This window comes from Scardinius erythrophthalmus (genome assembly GCF_964197995.2).
Source record: "Scardinius erythrophthalmus genome assembly, chromosome: 22".
NCBI lineage: Eukaryota > Metazoa > Chordata > Actinopteri > Cypriniformes > Leuciscidae > Scardinius > Scardinius erythrophthalmus.
Genome location: NC_138242.1, coordinates 22,503,117 through 22,523,141, shown reverse-complemented (window position 1 = coordinate 22,523,141; position 20,025 = coordinate 22,503,117). Strand labels below are relative to the sequence as shown.

General features: G+C 36.7%; 3 protein-coding genes across 3 annotated transcripts; all 3 read right to left on the bottom strand.

Annotated features, from left to right (window-relative positions):
- Positions 1–790: 790 nt before the first annotated feature.
- Positions 791–1,473, bottom strand: tcf24 (transcription factor 24; the record flags this gene model as incomplete). Its single annotated transcript, XM_081353290.1, has 2 exons — positions 791–892; positions 1,048–1,473. 2 exons carry the CDS (start codon positions 1,471–1,473, stop codon positions 791–793), a joined length of 528 nt encoding a protein of 175 aa, XP_081209416.1.
- A 2,228-nt stretch (positions 1,474–3,701) lies between these two features.
- On the bottom strand, positions 3,702–12,241 carry ppp1r42 (protein phosphatase 1, regulatory subunit 42; the record flags this gene model as incomplete). Its single annotated transcript, XM_081352771.1, has 9 exons — positions 12,066–12,241; positions 8,531–8,669; positions 8,065–8,231; positions 7,811–7,949; positions 7,202–7,318; positions 5,579–5,696; positions 5,161–5,292; positions 4,548–4,680; positions 3,702–3,744 (listed from the first exon to the last, which is right to left on the bottom strand). Exons 1-9 carry the CDS (start codon positions 12,095–12,097, stop codon positions 3,702–3,704), a joined length of 1,020 nt encoding a protein of 339 aa, XP_081208897.1. The 5' UTR covers positions 12,098–12,241.
- A 2,414-nt stretch (positions 12,242–14,655) lies between these two features.
- cops5 (COP9 signalosome subunit 5) lies at positions 14,656–18,909 on the bottom strand. Its single transcript, XM_081353260.1, has 8 exons — positions 18,500–18,909; positions 18,166–18,400; positions 17,405–17,533; positions 16,927–16,992; positions 16,740–16,825; positions 16,540–16,651; positions 15,654–15,802; positions 14,656–14,916 (listed from the first exon to the last, which is right to left on the bottom strand). Exons 1-8 carry the CDS (start codon positions 18,634–18,636, stop codon positions 14,826–14,828), a joined length of 1,005 nt encoding a protein of 334 aa, XP_081209386.1. The 5' UTR covers positions 18,637–18,909; the 3' UTR covers positions 14,656–14,825.
- Positions 18,910–20,025: the final 1,116 nt, after the last annotated feature.

Below are 20,025 nucleotides of genomic sequence, written 5' to 3'. Positions count from 1 at the left end.
GCTTCCACAACTTTTCAGTAATTTGTCATGACTAAGCTTTAAAGTTTTTTTGTTTTTTTTAATGTTTCCATGATAAACTTCACAGCATGCTGCCATCGCATGAGATATAGGCTAACTGTAAATAAAGTTTAAAATAATTAAATCTTTTGATAGGCTATTTAAAATGTTCAGTGCATGTCAAATACCTTGGAACACATTATATTGCATATTGTGAATGATCGAAAAACATCGATAAGAAAATTGATAATAAACTTGAGATCAGTGTAGTTTTAGTTTAAGAATTGTTTTATTTATTATTCCACATACTATTCACGTGAAAAGAAGAAAGGGGATGGTGATGCTATTGTTGCGATTCTGACAGACCACTTCACATGACGAATGTTAAGTTATTCACACATGCATTTAGTGCAAATGTTGTAACAGAAAGTGCATAGCCGACATCTCAAGCATGACAGCTCATTATAACCCAACACACGGAATTTCAGACAAGTACAGAACTGCAAATAGCAACAGAAGTCAGAAACCCACAGTTAAAAAACACAAAAGATTAATATTTCAATCTTATTTACATATTTGAAATAATTAGGATATATTAATATGCACAATTATTCAGCTGTCTGTATGGCAATATAATAATAATCAGTTCAAATATTTCTGTTCATTTGTAGCGTAAAGCAAAATTTTACAGGCTGCAACTGGACAATTTATGCAACAAAATGACTAAAACAACATTTTTTTAACCTTCATTTTTAAATCATTACCTCCAAAAACCTTTTGTGCAAATAATAGGCTATGTTTGAGACGATGATGAAGATGCCCCTTGATTTTCATTCGAGTTACCCAGGAACTGGCCAGTGGCACCGATATACAATCTTGAACGCATTGGCCATTTCTGAAAGACAAAAACGGTGAATACAAACACTTTTTTAAAAACTGTTATAATAAACCTCAATCTATTCAAAACTAATGTGAACACTTTCTACTTTAAATTTCTATTTCATGGTAAAATAGGCCAATAACTGAACAGCAGAATTGACCAAAACTTACTTTCACTGGATGTAAGTAGCCATCGCCTTTAAGTGAATTCAAAGCTTCAGTTTGTTTTGTGTTGTCCTCTTCCATCCCTTCCTCTTGTAAGGTTCTCGTTAAATGCGCTATGTATGTGGTTGCCAATATCAAGACGTCGAGTTTGGACAGTTTGGTGTCCGGTGGCACCGACGGTAATGTTCTCTGCAGCTCGAGGAACGCATGCCTGAGCGTCTGCACGCGACTCCTCTCGCGCGCTGCGTTGGCTGCTGCGGGTCTCCCTCTGCCACCGAGGCCACTAGACGGGACCACCCTGGAGTGGGACAGGGCCTCTGGGCGCCGGCTGTCCGCTGAGAGCGTGTCGGGACTGGGGCTTGATGCGGGACTGTTATCCATAACTGTCACAGAACCAATGCCATCCATACGGATCGACTGTCTTCCAACCATTGAAATCACCCCTTAACCTGGTTAAAATAGTGGGCTACGTTAAAAACACACATTTAAATAGGCAAATATTGAAGACTACGTCAAAAACACGTTTAAGCTCATACACTCGTTAAAAACTTTTATGGGAACATTTGCCTCAAGTGAGCCCAAATAAATCTCATATCCATGAGTCATTCAATGTCAAAGCAATAAAACAGCCTAATATACGCCTTAAGTTATGATTTAGGCTACATTAAATCATATCAGAACATGCAGTTTTAATACAACTCTTTAAGTAGACTTGTAAAGGTGCATTTTCATGAGAACTTACTGAAATGTTATAATCATACCTGTATTATCGTTTCAAGTGCTGTCCTAAGAAACGCACATCAAGGCATGGAAACCTCCACAGCTCGGCAAAAGTACCGTTGTAAAATATTAGTCCCTTTCTCGTTGTAAAAATATATGTACAGTCGTGGTGCTGCGCGTGAAAGATCGTCTACGGATAGGCTGTATGTCCGCGCGCACGCAGCGTCCTCACCTGAATGACTGCGTAAAGTCTCATGAGCCTCTAATTTATCGGGCAACACAAAGAGCTGACAAGTGTTTCACTCCGGTGTAATTAATCAAAAGCCACAAAAACTCTGGCAACTGGAGCCGTTCTCGCATCGGTCGGTAGGAGGGTAGCCTACAGTCCATTTTCCGACGCCAGAGGCAGCATTTTTGGTTACTTTGTAAACCACTTTGAATCCACAACTTCAGAAAATTATATAAAATATTGTTCATTTAGGAAATAAATAGGCTACTCGTTTCCTCTTTATTGGCTTTGTTTGGTTCTAATTTATTTTGTTTGTTTTACCCATGTATTCAACAATATTGTAATTTTCAAGATGGCAAATAGATCGTTGCATATTCGATCGGCATGGTGCTCACGACAATTTCACTGCCTATACTTTAACATTTAAAAAGGCATGTCGATATTCTAATTTTGAGCCGCAGACATCAGCTTCATTTTCTGGGACAACGCCAATAAATAAACTCTAAACACTGCAATCAACTGGCATGCTTGAGGAAATTCTTGTGAGACTCCAAATTAATCATTCTGTTTTCCGCAAACGGAGATGTGGGAGAATTAATGAATGGAATTATTCATAACATGTATATCTGAGACTGTTCTTAATAAACATTGTTTTCGTAAGGATGAAGTAACAGTATTGCCCGCAGGCCAATAATTATGAAGCAGAGCAAATGAGGTTAAGTAAGCTTCTCTGTCTAATTACTCTACATCTTTCAGAGGTTATACCCTGGTGTAGATACAAATTTCCCAAATACGCAGAAATTACATTCGTGCATTACTGTACTCGCCGCGTATTCTATAGGCCTATATGTCTAAACATTATTATAAAATCAGTTTTATATTTCATATTCATTTACCGTTCCAGTCCAGAACGCATGCAGTGTCCATGATGTTGATAAATCTGCTATAATGTGTAAGCTGAAATAAATCCTCAGTCAGAAAAAAAAGTTAGCTATGAATCTAAAAGATAATATGATTAGCTCTGAATGTAAAGGACTACCTATTTAATTAGTAATTTAATTTAAAGCACGATGCAGTGAGATTTGGAGCATTCATTTGTTAAAATACTCCATATTTTATCAAATATATTATTTGATAAAAAAAACACAAAAAAAACACAACATGCTAAAAAGTATATTTGATAATGTAAATAGCCTAACTAAAAGCATTATCAAACCTTAAAAATAGAAAATTAAACTATAGATGTAGTCAATATCTGTGATTTCACAGAGAATTTCCAATGGAAAATAAAATCTCACGTTAGATTTTGTTATTAAAATTACCTATTTCAACTAGGATTTTTTTTAAACTATATTTAATGAACAATAACATTACTAATACATGTATATCCTTATCCTAAAGAATGATGTACAAAACATGATATTAAAAATACTCAAACATTTTGCAAAGTAAATTTATTACAAACAAACAATCAAACACATACACAAATATTTAAGAAATAAGAAATATAACTGAAGATGCAAACTAGGCAGTGCAAAAGACTTGTCACGAGAGTGCATTATGGTGAACCTGCTCAGAAATTCACATTTTTGCAGAGCTGAAGACTCGCTGTATTGAAAGTATTTAGGAAAAGTCCTCACATAGACGACAAAGACTTTTATAAAGCCAAAAGGACACTGATAAAGGGTTTTAAATCAGCAGTTTCAGATTTTCAGAGTTTGCCACTCCGCATTGGGATATTTAGCCCTCTTGACCTGTGAACACACCAGAACATTCATGAATTAAGTAAATAAAATGAAATGTCATGAATTACACTATTAACACAATATTTAAACAATATTTGTTGACTTTTATGCTTTTTGTGTTTCATTTTTTTGTGTTAATAGTCAAAATAGAAAATAGTTAATATTAAAAACAGCCACGAACAATAACATTCTGGCACACACTGTCTAATATATGCTTATATAAATTATCACTAAAATCCTTCTGTTACTGGACCCCTATAATAACATAGAAAATTAGGGCTTTAAACAACTGTCATTCAGCATTATCATTCTTTTTACTCATACTCTTGCTTGTTACGTTTTTCTTTTCTTAAAAGCACAAAAACATTCAGTTCATATTTATTGTAGCTACATTAACAAATCATTTCTGCATTTCAGAGGCCACACACTGATAAAGCAACTGATATGATAGCCAATAGGATTAACATATTTAGAATGTGAGACATCAAAGGGGTACGATTTGTGCAGTAAAAGATGATGTCACATTACACAGCACAGAACTGTGGTTAACCTCAGGCTAGTTCTAAAGGAGAAAGCTGTTTATTTGCATGGGTGGGAAAAATAAGAGTCATACAACTTGACAAACAGCAGGCATTTATCCAGCATGTCTGAAGGCAACAAATGAGTAGTTGCATGCAGCTTTACACCGATAGCTTTTATCTAAGAATTTCTTTCCCTTTTTTAATAGAAGATAAGTCGTAAGTATTGGATTAAAAAAATTAAATAAATAACTAAATAGACGAATAGCATGCAGAAATTTCAGTTGTTCATACCTTCTTCCTCTGCTGTCTGCTTGAACTTGGTCTGTCCGAAATGTAACGCCGGGCTTTCCAAATTCTGACGGCTTTCGAAGAGAGCTACTGCGGTCATGGGCAAAGAGATGTTGGGGGCCCCTTTGAATATCAGCTAAAGCAAAACACGGGTTAGTCACACATTGTCACAGACACTAACATAATGGATGTTTACTCAACCACATGCTGATGATATACAATAATGTAAATAAATTATGCCTTGCCCATTACTAGGAGAAATGCATTATAGCAAAATAAATAAATAAATAAATAAATTACTGTAAATATCAAAGAACAATAATGACAATTTTATTGCAATGCATGCACCAAAGAAATTCTGTAAATTCAAATGCGATAATAGTGACATGTTAGGGCCCTGTTTTTTTGTAATACAAATTATAATATACAGTGTGTAAAGTCATATATTTAAATAATGTAACATTTATTTTAATCTATATATAATGCATTAATGTAAATAATGACACGCACACACACACACACACACACACACACACACACACACACACACACACACACACACACACACACACACACACACACACACACACACACACACAGCAGCAAATATTTATACTTGTAAGTGGATTTGTGATTTGTCCTCTGATGTCTTTTTCGTCCTCTAGTTTCTTCTTTGCATCTTTTGAGGCTTTCCAGTTGATTAGAAACTGCCTAGACAGCTCATTTATTTGTTTTCCATCGAGGTCCTCTAAATATCAAGAAATAAATACAGTTTCTGTATAATTTTACTGACCAAATAATTATTTAAAATGCAAAGCACACCACCAATAAAAATATCTATTAAAATAGCTGTAATTAATCCTTAATAAATATTATTGAGGTGTCATTAAAAGTGATAAATTAAATACATGAAAATAATAATGATAAGAATTAAAAATAAATAAATGACATAACAAAGGACAAACAATTTGAGCCATTCACTGATTCTTTTAAATTTTTAAATAATTACATTTTACAAGTTAGCTAATTCTCACCTAGAATTTTGCAGACAGTTATTAGTCTGTCCCTGTATTTAGGTTTGTGACACACAGGATTTCTACTCAGATCCAGTAGCCGCAGTTGAGACCATTGGCTGAACACTGTCTCTAACTCCTGAAAGCGTAAAATAAAGGCATTATATTTTACTCTCAATCAGTGTAAACTAAAATCATTGGTAGACAGAGTAAAATGCATCTTTTCCAAATGTTCCAAATGAGATTTTGCATCCTGGAAGAATCCTGAACACTGAAAAGATTTTGAAGATTTAAAAGAAGATCCGCATGGTTAAAAATAATCAGGGCGACAAAGAGGGCACAAGCATAAAAAACAAATTAAACCAAAAATTTGGAGGGGCAAAAAGTATAAACAAAGCATCAGCTTGTTTTAATAAATACTGTCACTCGGACTAACAAGTTCCCCTGGGCAGTAGTCCTCAAGCATGTTGCCTGCAGTGTGTGTTTATCTAAGGACACATTAATCCAGGCTGGAAATATGAATACTCTCTGGACACGCTCTGATTGTTCATTGCCTTCCTGTCTCAACTAAAATGCTTCCACTTTTCAGTCCGCGTGCAATCAGCTCTAGCGGGACCCCAGCGAGCCGCGCGCTCTCAGGCTTTGATAAATGATCGTGTCAGGTCTGTCACTCTGAGGGCTTGGCTGGGAACTGCCCAGCGCCAAATTGCCCTCCCATGCGCGGGAGTGCTGAATGCACTCCTGACTGGGCCCTTTCCAGTCTCACACTGGGTTAATGATGGCCAGTTATGAACCTGTATTTGACCAGCGCTTCGATCCCTATCTGCACTCTCTGGCCGTGCGCCACTAACAGCCTCTGCAGTACCCATTTGTCACTCGGCTGACTGCCTGTCATAATCTATTTTAAAAATCCATAATGTTTCCTCTGGAATTGGACCAAACTGCGCAAGGCAGGAATTGATCCTTTGGGTGCTGTCGCCACTGAATCAATAGTGGCAAAGGGGTTGTATAAATTAAAGGAGATATCTGCTAAACATGAAAGCTTCCTCTGACACATGGATCACTATTATCGGTGGCAGTTGCTGAGAGAATTGTCTTTTGTGCTGTTGGACAAAGTTAGCGAGGTGCTTGACAAGGTTTTTTTTACTCGTTACACTACGGCAGAGTTCAGAAAGTGTTCCTTCACCAGTCTTTTAGTCACTGAATGTGTGATATTGATAGGTTGGAAAATCCCTTTTCCAGAAGAGGTTACTTTTCAGCTTTAGTTTCACTAAATGTTTGCCTCAAATGGTTTTTTAATACAAGGCTGAAGTTATACGGGGCACTGAGTGTATTTCAGAGGAAAATCAGTTCACTAAGGAAGGAAGAAAACTTGCGCTTGTTTAAATTGTCAGCAGAAGCTGTCCCTGGAGACCGGCCCGCTGATTTGTTGAATAATTCTGACCCTGTGCAAGTTGGGGGATTGCTGGAAGGATTTGTAAGATTAGGTTTTTGCACTACACTCCTTCTATCATTTCACACTTCATATGAACATACAACTTCGTCGTATTTAAACAGAACAAAAATTGCAAAATGTAACTTTTATTGTGCTTATAAAATTAACCACTGTTCATAAGTATCTTATTTCTGGAAAATCATATTTACCTGTAAGTCCTGTAGCTGGTTATCAGCAGCAAAAAGATGGGCCAGTTTTCTGAGAGGGGCCAAGTCCCATATCTCATCAATGTTATTTTTGCAGATATTTAAAATGCACAGGGTTTCCTGAAAGAATATAATATAAATATAATTAGTAATGCACTTTAAATTTGAAACCAGTTCCACTTCTGGTGAATCAATGAAGATTACACTGTTAGTAAAAGGAGAGCATTTAGTTTTTTTTAGTTTTTTTTGCGGGGGAAAAATTGGGTGCACTTACACTTGCAATTTCATTAATTATCAAAATAAACAAAATTCTCAACTTTTCGGTTTGTTTTCCCATAGCTTGGGCGGTAAATACTCCCTGTTGATTTGTCAGACAAGGAGGCAGCCACAGAGACCTCTTTTACCCTCATCAAATTTTGCACAGAACTGCTTTGATACACATCTTGGTCCTCGAGTCGTACGCCTCTCTTCTGATTCTGACAGCAAACTCACAAGATGCTTCAGGACACTGTGCTATGTCAATCCAAATATAAGTGCACTAGATTGAAGATATAATTGAACAACCTAAGGCTCTTCTTCACTGAGGTGAATGTTAAAAAACGAGTTACTCACAGAGAGGCTAGAAATGGATTGCGGGTCAAAGACCAGCTTTTCTCCACGGGGTAGTCTCTGACCTTCCACATGCAGCTCCTTCAGGCTTTTCAGCTCCTCTAATCCCTCCACCACAGTGATGCTGTTTCCTCCCAAGAACCTCAAATATAGAAACATTAGTAGGCAACAACAAAATATTAATGTCATACTTCATTTCAATGCAAGCAGGAATGTGATAAAAAATAATAACTATGCTTGCACTTTCATATACTTACAATTTGGAGAGATTATGCAGAGATGAGAGGTTCTCTATGCAAGAGATATTGTTATTTTGCATGTATAAATGTGTAAGGTTTGAGGCAAATCCCAAATTGCAGATTTGTGATATTTGGTTGTCATAAAGGTAAAGGACTGTGAGGTTTCTGCAAATCGATAGATCATCCTAAATGTAAAGAGGGAAAATAATCAATAAACATTAAAAATATTGCCATTGAAAAGTTTGGTGTTGATAAGATTTTTTGATGTTTTTGATAGAAGCTCACCAAGGCTGCATTTATCATACAGTAAAACTGAAATATTGTAAAATGTAACTGTTTTCTATTTTAATATATGTTCAAATCTAATTTATTCCTGTGATGTCATTCATTTCCCCAGTCTTACTGACCCCAGACTTTTGAATGGTAGTGTAATATTTAATTGAATGGAAACTAGAATTTGAACACATTTGAACTTGAAACTTACAATGTCCTCTATACTTTTGTTTGAAAAGTTGAGATGGGTCAGTTTCTTCAGATACTGCTGGAGAGATCCACTTCTGCAGGTTTTTGAGTGATTGCTTGATTTTGCGATCAGATGCACTGTCAGGCGGACCATAATGACTCTGTGTGTAAAAATATCACTGGATAGATTTCTCTTTTGCCGCACAGCATGTCAAGGGAATAAGAAGATTTATGAGAGAGCCAAAAACACAATAAGCAATGCAAGAACATATGATCAAATATAATTTAGAGTACTAGGGCTGTATTACTGGGGTTGTAAACTCAGAAATGCTATCCTATCTATTTAGTAACCATGGTAATTTTGCTTAGGAAATAGAACATTTTCAAATCTTAAAGGTAGAGTAATTTTTGGAGTGGCTAGCAATAGCAAGCTAGCTTTGAAAGCATGAGGTCCCACCCTTCCTTCAAACTGCGCTCCAAAGCCACGCCTCCTTCAAAACAATAGACTGTATGGACGTAAAAAAAAAACTATGGACATATAGTATCCGTGACATCACCCATAGTTTCTGAAGAGTGGTTTTGAAGCCCAAAAGGGGGCGGAGTCGGCCGACGCCATCTTGGCAGCGTGTCACTGCACGTCACTCCCGGATAACCAAAAAAAGGGAAAAGAGGTGTATTAACTGAGGTGACGTGCCGGCTAACAGACAAACGGCTAGTAGTGACGACAGCGGCAATCCAAAAGGAACACTCCACCGTTTTTTGAAATAGGGATTATTCACCTTCTTTCCTACATTTAGATAGGTGGGCAAATGCATTTTTGTCTCAGTGCATGCATTGTTTTAGTTTGACAGGGTCGGCACTAGCTTAGCTTAGCATAATGAATGGAATCCTTTGTTGCCAGCTAGCATGTCCTGAGTAAAAGTGATATAAAAAATTTAAAAAACCCACCTAATTACTTCTTGTGGCCTGCATATTCACAACAAGTACAAATAGCGATTCAGATTAACACTAGGCGATTTCCTAGGCAGATATTGACTTGGGACTATATTAGGGGGAAGCACAGGCTAAGCACTGCTACTTGGGCGCAGAGATATCATGCCCAAGTAGCAGTGCTTCGCCTGTGCTTCCCCCTAATATAGTCCTTAATATATACCGGTAAGTTAATATCTGCCTAGGAAATCGCCTAGTGTTAATCTGCATCACTATTTGTACTTGTTGTGAATACGCAGGCCACAAGAAGTAATTAGGTGGGTTTTGTATTTTTTTTTATATCACTTTTACTCAGGACATGCTAACTGGCAACAAAGGATTCCATTCATTATGCTAAGCTAAGCTAGCGCCGACCCTGTCAAACTAAAACAATGCATGCACTGAGACAAAAATGCATTTGCCCACCTATCTAAATGTAGGAAAGAAAGTGAATAAGCCCTATTTCAAAAAACGGTGGAGTGTTCCTTTAATTATGCAGAAATGTAAGGCTTAATATAATTTAAATGGATGAGTTATAAAAAAATTCACCCCCTCACAGTTGTCATGAAGGGTAAAATTAGCTATATAGACCAAAAACACTTTATGTACCAGCCTATAAACATATTTTTTTATATTCTCTTTTGGAGCCTGTCTCTAGTGGCCAGTTGATGAATTGCAGTTTAAGTCACTTCCGTGTTAGATTCAAGAGAGAGATCGGAAAGTTGCTGCTTGTTCAAAGCACATGAGCGCACACAGCAGAGGTTCCAAAGCGCCACAAGACGAGAGAAGGCGTTAAACTACCTCATGTCTCAAATCACATAACATTACAATAATAATGAACATAAACAACTTAAAGTCCCCGTGAACCGGAAGTTGCAAACGACTTTTCTCCAGTGTTGTGACGTATTTCCCAGTGAAAAGGAATATTGAACAGAGGGCAGGGTTTTACTCTAGCGCTCCTCCTCTCCATCTCTGCTCATAGCAGACTAGCGGTTTGAGGGGAGTGGTTACGCGTTGCCCAAACCAATTCCTCAAACCAACGTCATCGGAGAAGGTCCTCCAATGCAGAGGGGAGGGGCATTTTCAGATTTTGATTAAAGATTACCATGGTAAAAAAATTTTTTTTTAAAATATTTTCTTGCACGGATTAATTGTTCACCACAAGACTAGTAATATGCGCTAACAAAGTAAATAGGGTCAATTTTGATTACATGGGGACTTTAAAGAACTCTGACCTGTACCACCTGACTGCTGCAGATTCATTTAGGCGTGATACTGTTGCAAATTGCAATTGAAGTGTAAATTCAAATCACAAACCACTCAAGTATAACGCCACAGGTTTCCATTAGTTCCAAACTATGGTAGTTATGGTGTGAACTCAGCATAAGCTCATTGTTTTGGTTCAGGAGGAACTGTAAAAGGTGGTTGCTGTTTCAGTTGTGGTGCTCGCTGACTGACGTCTGTCTAACTCTGCATAGCATGAAATGCGCTGATGACATATGATGTCTGCACGGTGTCTGCACTAGCAGGGTGCGCGAAGGTATGAAAATACATGTTGCCAGGCAGGTAGGACACCGAATGCAATGATGGGACGAACATTTTATGGTCCTACGCCTTCCATAGACGATATATATATATATATATATATATATATATATATATATATACACATTTAAATATTTAGACCACTTAAGTTAGTGATTGTTATCAGGATGTGAAGAGACTTTCAACCAGCATAAGAAAAAAAAAACAATTCTGGAACAAATCGCCTATCCTACCTTTAAGTGAGAAATTAAGATCAGAAGTTTCTTTAATACAGCCCCTAATCTCTAAATATGTGTCTATATTGATTTTAAATAGGTTTTTGAAAGGAGTAATTGATGTGGTGACCATTATTTCTTTGATGATATGTACATTAGAGACAGCATAGTCAATTGACCCGCAAACCTTTGTCAAAATGACATATTTTTGAAAAGTGAGATCGAGGCTAAAGGTGAAATAGACATGTGACCTCACATAATCATAAAGGGAGATCTGTTCTCCCAAGGAAAAACAAAATAACTCAATACCCTTGAGATATAACTTACATTGTCTGTAAGTTTGACACATCATGCACATCTGCATGCTGTATTATATAAAAAACCTTACCAAAAAGACTACTTGGAAAGTAATTATATTTTATTCCGTATACTGATTCTTCTCTCTATATTGTCTTTTAAGAACTCTCTATATTGTCAACCACACAGACGATGAACATTAGGACAGAAGTAAAGGGAATACATACATCAACACATGACAGCAGGTCGGTTTTACACTTGATCTCAGAGCAGCAGACTATGGGGAGTTGACATGGAGAGCCTCTTAAAATCAATAACTTTCTGTGGTTAGCCTACACTCCAGGGAACGGGATAAAGATGGCAGTTTGCCAATCTTTATAATACACCGCAGTATATTTAACAATATATTGCAATACACATTAAATGAGCATTCTTATTTCTAATAAACAATGACAAGCAACGTAGGCCGCTGTTGGTATGTAAACAGAAAAGGCACACGCGGGCTATAAAATAAGCACTACATCTTCTTACCTTAATATAAGTATAATATAAATGTTGTGCATTAACTGTCGTCAGGTATGAACGCAAAGTGTTTCTGCTGTTGTAATGTCCTTTTCTTTTCCTCTTGTCTCGGCTTTGTTTAGGAAGCGAGCTGATGTTGCCATGGCGAAGCGACGCGAGCGCAAGATCACGAGCCAGAGTTGTTCAAAATGTGGCATGACATTCTCAACCGAAATGGAGTAAAGTTTACATTGTTTCAAATTCAATGTGGACTTTAGAACACGACGTTAACCGCTTGTACTGTTTCTCGATATATGTGTGAAAGAATGTTTTATGATGTTGTTAAAAGCCATTTATTCATTCACATAGTAATTAATAACCTGTTTAATTAATTTAAATTAGAATTAACTTCTATCATTAAAGGAATAACATAAATGAACGTCTGAGTCAGTCTTATAAATTAACATATAAAAACATGCCTGTGCCCTTTAGATAGTTGATATTTGCCTGAGAAGGCAAAAATGAAGCCAAAAAGAAAAAAAGGCCACGGCTGAGAAATTATTTTTATAAAGTGAAGGGATTAAATGACACACAAAAATTTACCCTACACATGTGTAGAGGATTAAAAGGAGAGAGACAATTGTTTGGGAAGCCAAAACCTGTGGCCAACCATGAGGCTTGTTAGATTAGACAAGACCCTAGGGATAGTTCACCCAAAAATGAAAATCCTGTCATTTACTCACCCTCAAGTTACTCCAAACCTGTATGAATTTGTCTTTTGCTGAACACAAAAGAAGATATTTTGAAGAATGTCTGTAACCCAACAGTTGAAGGGCCCCATTGACTTCCACAATATTTGTATATGGAAGTCAATGGGGCCCGTATTACCCATATTCCTCTAAATATCTTCATTTTTGTTTAGCAGAAGAAAGAAATTCATACGGGTTTGGAACAACTTGAGGGTGAGTAAATGATGTCAGAAACCATGTTTATCAGCATCGGCTGGTAGACCGAATATTTCCCTCTTCTCTCTCATTCCAAGCTCAAACTGCTGCCCCTTATAATGCATATCAGTGCGGTGGGCTCCGGTGGACAGAGGCACTGCAGTGACCCGTATATTGTTAGGCTATATACTGTGAAGGAATGTGCTTCCTGAGACTGAGTGACCTCTATTTAGCATGCAGAGTACTTGGCAGAAAGGAAATGTTGCTTTGGTTGGTTTAGGGACGTAGAGGGGGAGTTCTCCCCTTTTCAGACTCTCGTCTAGGGCATTAAACATGTTTCAGCTCCTTACTGCCATGCTTGTTGAGATTATTATTATAAGGTCCAAAGAAAACATCAGTGCTACCAAATATCTTGAGGTCATAGGTCCCAAAGGCTAGTTTAACATTGTCCTTGTGATGCTGAGTATTTGCGCTTATCGCTCGGATATATTCTCCTAATCACATATTTATCATAATTTCTCAATTTTTATTATTTTAAAACATTTTCTTTGGGTTCAGCAAATGAAGTGGAATTCCAAGTAATTTAAGAAGACTTTCTAATGGAAAACATACCGTAAAATTAGTTAATGGATTTGGCTGATGTTCAGTTGCTCATGGAAAACACAATATGCTTAGGCTTAGGTTATATACAGTACCTCATCTCATTTATTCTCTCAACTCTCCTTTCCTTAAAGTATTAAAAATCTGGTGATGATTATTAGCATGATTTGTAATTACAATGGGTGAAATACAGAACTTACGAATGGAGATTTTTGATGGCTGCGATTTTAATTAATTTAATCCTCTATGGACTAAACAATTGGTAATCATTACAAGACAAGCAAAAAAAACACACACTTTCAGGCGAAAATCCAAAAATTGCACAGAGCATAATTGAACAGACTGTTGCTTTTTCTGGAACATAACAGTACATTTTAAAATTAGGTACAAAAACGTGCACGAGGATGACGTCACCACTGTTGTCTCTAAGAAAATGCAGACAAGTTTGTGTGCATGAAACCACACAGGCGTTGAGTGTCTGCCCCGATAAAGAGCAGACACGCAGTGCTGAATAGACTCCACTGTATCGAGCTCCTGTTTCTGTGATGCATCAGTGACAGGCCACAGCGTAACACTCAGAATCCTGAAGGATTGTGTACAACGCAGAGACAACCTGCACAGGGTCGTCCTGACAGATGCGCCGTGGCCATGCCAAGCTGTGTTTACCTTTGGGCCGTTGAGTTTGTTATTCCATTATGTAATGCTATGACTGGCAAATATGAAAATGACCTCTTGCGGAGCACTGCGGTTTCTGTTAACATGTTAAATATAATGTTTTTAGGGTGTGTGAATGGAATACTGCTATTACAGATCCCGACACAAGCTGTGGGAAATGGGAATGGTGCGGTACCGTGTTACACACCGAACCCAGAGGAGAATACATTTCAAACGTCTGGTAACATGCGGCGCTAAGGAAAACTCATTTGTCTTGATCTATAGGACAGCTCTGACGATGAGCTGCTCGAGTTAGAATTTCAGACAAGACTTTATTTTTAAGACAAATTGAGCCGTTTACAGATACTAAAAATTACATTTATGTAAGTTAAGTTAAGAAAAGATGAAGCAAAAACACAATGTCCATTAACTAATAAACCAGAACAGCGTTTATTTCTTTGTTTAAACAAATGATGCAAATATTCCTACGAGGATAATTGCTTTGAATCGCTCAAAGCTGAACCATAACGAACGAACACACAATTAAGCAAACACAGAATGTGAAGTCATCTAACTTCAGTTCCTTCCAAGTTCAGTTGGTAGATGTGTTCACTTGATTGAAGAGTTTATCTTTGATAACCTGGGACATCAAACCATGAATTGCTTCAATGGTCGTTTTGCAGCTGAGGGGCAAAGAAAATGTTGTTATAGTGTTAAAATGCATAGTAAAATTAGGTATTAATTTTTAATTCTAAATTAGGTCACTAAAAAAGTATTAGGTCACTAGTGGCACTATAGTACAAGTAAAAAAAGGGGGACTTTTTACACAAACAAGAGACTCATGAGCTCATACAAAATATGAATGTGAAATCAAGATTCAAAAGGAAGGATTTTCAAAACTAATGGACCACCCCTGCCCGAAATTAAAAGTAATTTTTTTAAAACCATTTTAAATTAATTGTAGAACTCAAAAGTATTTAATTTATTTTTTTCAAAACTTTTTTACAGTTCTGTACAGCAGATTTTTGTATTTATACAAATGTCTGAGACCACATTCAAATTCTGTACTTTAATTGAGAAAATTAAAAAGATTAAAAAAATGACCTAGAATGAAACTTTTTTCAGGATTATATCGAAATGGTTTTTTTTATAATGCCCCTATAAAGCATTTGAATTATCAGTGTGTCACATTTGAAAATAAATAAACTTGCCTTGCCCAATTCATTTCACATTTACATTAATCATTTAGCATTTAAATGAGGAGACTAATAGAAGCAATCAAACCAAAATATGTGCTGTGACTAGTCCCAGTTAGTCAAGCACACTACACGTAGGGAGTTTTTTCACAATTATTTATCATACCTGATACTTTATATAAAAAGGGAAGCACTTAATATTGAATCAATAGAGATTGTATTACCTGTCACGTGTTGCCTTTGCTAGTTTGTCCTCAGATTTCCTATCATGTGTGTCTAAGCCCAGCATGAAACTGCCTCGTCCCAGCTGGGCTTCAGCCTGCTCGAGCTTCTCCGACAAGTCAAAAACCTGTCCAGTGGTGTACTCTGCATTCTGAAGGAACAAGAGCCATTAACACCACCATTTCGCTTGCTCTAGACTAGAGTCTAGGTTAATGCACGATTTCACAACATGCCTTTCACTGATGGTCAATTCAAAAGGTTTTTGAATTGTTTACTGAAGCCCCTTGAATGAGGTCTCAAAAGTTTGCTGAAGGTGAGGTTGTACACTGCCCAGACGAGGGTTCACAATAAAGACAGACTCAACGACTTAAGGTCTTGGTCTGTGGTGACAACGTAATCACTGACAACACTTCTTTGGCGTAGCAAGACGCTCTTGACAAGTAGTCAATTTATCTCTAACGCAGCGCTCTGAGGCTGTTGTTTAAATAGTCTACAGCTCATTGAAAGTGTTAAACAAGGTTCATGACAGAATGTCGTAGTCAACTATGACAGGCTTTCAAAACATAGGTAAGGAAACAAAAGCAGCATCTACAAATATTAATCATGTGCACAGGTTGTCAACAAACCCCTGTCATATCATCAATCTCATACCCTCTAGAACAAAACATCCTGGATGATAAGATAATAATTGTGTAAATAGTTTAACATAGATTTTGAGGGACGAAAAAAAACGTTCCGTTTTTAGTACATCGTTGTCGTGTAAATGTACCCTTAGTTGCATATAATTATGCAGAATTTACTACAGTATGTACATGTAACATGTAAAAAGGACACTGTAAAATAAAGCGTTAACTTAATAATTTTACACCAATAAAAGAGAGCGCTTACTGTCAGCAGACTGGAGGAGCTCAAAGTGTTGACCCAATACTTATTCCACAGCAGCTCGAGGAGTTTGCGATCCAGGGAAGACTTAAAATAAGCCACTTCTAAAGCATAATACCTAAAAGCAGAAGACGGTTTATTGTGAAGTTCCTGTACAGCAAATATACAACAATTTCCAATTACAATAAAAGCACAGAAAAGCTTACTGTTTGCAGTGCACTCCAAAATCCTCAATCTTGTTAAGAGGTATAGTCTGGTATTCAGATGGACCCTCATCTGGAGGCTTGTAACCCTGCCGTTAACATTTAAATATGTGGTGATGCAACTCATATAAATGAATAGACACATAAATATGAAAAACTACACGGTCACAACAAATAATTTACTGATTACCTTCGGATATGTCCTGAAAGCTCCAAGATTGACCTTCCCTGCGGATATAGTCCTTGTGGGATCAATCTGAGAAGGATGAAAAATTACAAGGACTGTAATTAGCCAAAGTTCAGTCAATTATAACAAATAAAAACACTGAGCTGCCAGTTTAGCAAGTGAAAGTTACGAGCGCCCAGCTCGCTATTTGCCCTCGGCACAAAATAAGCAATGGCAATGAAGGGTAAACTGTATAATGTATTCAGTTACAAAGCCAACAGCAATTAATCAGACACCACTACAAATGTCACCAAACTCTTTCGTATTTCGGGGGTCAAATATGGATCACTGATATTGCTGAATTTAAATTGATACTTCGTAGATGAGCTATTTTTCCCCTTCTGTCTTTAGAGATTGATGGTATAATGGTTTAGAGAGGACTTTGCAAAATCAGCCCTAATGCAAAATAAGCAACAAGTTGAACATTTCCAATAGCACTTACCACTACTGCGACAAAGGGCTCTTGAAACTGCTGGTTTAGCATCTGAGTGCTGACATCTATGCCTGAGAGCCAGCAGCCGTATCCAGGATGACTGTGGTACCATCCAATGGCATTCTCCAACCGCCCCACCTAAATGAATCCATAGACGAGCCTCAGAATTAATAACATTTCATCATATGCTGGCCATGACATTCACGGGGAGTTGACACATAATATATCTATGAATGTACAAAGTGTAAACTATTTATTTAAAGATTTGTATTCTTTTTAAATCCCTATTTTGCCTTCATGAATTCATTTTAAATGGTCTTGTGGTTTAATAAATGCATTTTTAAAAGTGCAAATATTCCACATAGTCTCTGAATGAATAAAAACCGAATGCATACAAATTATAAAAGAATAAATAACATATTTTTGACGATTATATTATATAGCACCACAGAAAATCTCATGATTCAATATACACAATGCGCGCATATTTAAGTTCCTCTGACGGGATCCTATGTTTTAGGATGTTTTACTATTTTTAAATAATCTTTTTTACATTTTTAAAAGGGCAAATATTCCATGTAATCTCTCAAATAATTAGTAAAATAATATGTTTAGAGGAGCATATATCGCTCAGAAATTGAAAACAGATGTAAGCATACAAAATGTATCTTTAAAGCAGTGGATATCATATTCGAAAACAAAATATGGGCTTATTCTTATTAGCTATTTGTCTAATATGAATTTTAGAGACTCTGTTTGGTTCAGTGTACCTGTTTAGCATTCTCTATATAAGCAGCCATGTATTCATAGGCTGCAGCCTGAGCATTGACTCGAGTTTCAGTGCCTTCCACGGGTAGAGCAAAACTGTCCATGATGATCATGGTCTCTCCATCCACCTTCCCCAGCATGAGTCCCATCACCTCCAGGTTTCCTCCAGAACGGGCATGCATCACCATCTTCAACAGTGCCAAAGCTGATATCTTGCAGTATTTAAAATAATGATGGCTGTAAACAATAAACGCAGTATGGAAACCTGTGTTATTAATCTTTCGTAAAATGTTTTGAGGAGGAGAACATTTTTATGGTGTGGTAACGTATACTCACTCTTTAGTCCATGGTTTGGCCGCCAGAATCTCTTGTTGTTGTTTTTTATCATACTTATATATTTCATCAATACTCTGAACTTCCTGCATGCTGTTTGACAGCTCCCATGTTTTCATCGCTATGCTACTGCCAGCCATAGCTAGTAATCGGGTTTTATGTCAAGATGAACTATAACGAAGTATGTTAAACACCACTAGCAAATTAGGATATTTAAAGTACTAGATAATAGATCAAGTGTTTAGTTTATCTAAATATTTAAACGCAGCATTTAGAGATCATTAACAAACCTTCTGCTGTATCCCTTTACAAAAACCAACTCTCAAACCTGAGTGAAGCTAGCTAGCATACGCGTAACTAAGGAATTATATTGATGTCAAAATAAAAGTCTCAACATAATGCGACTGTTTGGTGAAGACAGCTAGCATAAGCCTCAATAAAGTTTTATATTGGTATCAAAATAAAAGTCTCAACGTAACGCGACTTTTTATTGTTGCTAAGTCTATCTATCTATCTATCTATCTATCTATCTATCTATCTATCTATCTATTAGGCAGGCGTGTAAGATGATGTATTAAAATTTAAACTTAAAAAATAAAACGGTATTCGGAACGCTGCAGCCTTTTCATTTTTGAGATACTTTAGTGAAACAATATTTCCTTTACATATTTTACTTTCAAAGAACACGGCTGGATAGACTACGAATTACTAATTATGGGGCAAATACTGTAAAATGTGCATTTTTTATAGTAAAATTATTGGAAGCAGTACTATAGCTTATCAAAATTTAAAGAGCATTTTTGACTTTTTAATTTTATGTTCCTGTAAAGATAAAGAGACATTATTGTTTTTAGATGGCTTCCATAAAAAATGTCAGTATAATAAAATGCATTTAAATTCATTTTATAGTCAGAAAATAACTGATATCATTTCAATGTATCGAAATTTTCTATAATTTGTCATCTGAAATCACCTTCTTAAAGAGAGAGAGAGAGAGAGAGAGAGAGAGAGAGAGAGAGAGAGAGAGAGAGAGAGAGAGAGAGAGAGAGAGAGAGAGAGAGAGAGAGAGAGAGAGAGAGTTCCATCGTTCTTTGAACTGAGCGACACTGAAAAAATGTTCTTCTTACTTGGAGAAGAATAGATGATAGGACAGCTGCACTAGCGGCTAAATATGTGTTAGCTATTCACAACGCCAGAGTCAGCTAATTCTCTAGAGAGACCCACTGTACTTATTCATTTATTAGGATAGATTATGTTTATTTATCTATTTATTTATATTTACTATGCTACATATGACATGATCTATACATATATGTTTTGTTTTATTATTTATATATAATATGTTGATGCTTTGGCAACATTGTGTTACACAGTCATGCTAATAAAGCTCATTTGAATTGAATTGAAATTGAGAGAGAGAGAGAGAGAGAGAGAGAGAGAGAGAGAGAGAGAGAGAGAGAGAGAGAGAGAGAGAGAGAGAGAGAGAGAGAGAGAGACTCTCACAGGGCGTAAACTACATTTCCCAAGAT

Coding starts and splice junctions, on each gene's coding strand:
- cops5 (XM_081353260.1), bottom strand. CDS start 18,636: ATGGCTGGCAGTAGCATAGCGATGAAAACATGGGAGCTGTCAAACAGC. Junction 16,993..17,404: donor AGCCCTTTGTCGCAGTAGTG/GTAAGTGCTATT, acceptor CATCCTTCTCAG/ATTGATCCCACAAGGACTAT. Junction 15,803..16,539: donor GCTCCTCCAGTCTGCTGACA/GTAAGCGCTCTC, acceptor TTGTTCCTTCAG/AATGCAGAGTACACCACTGG.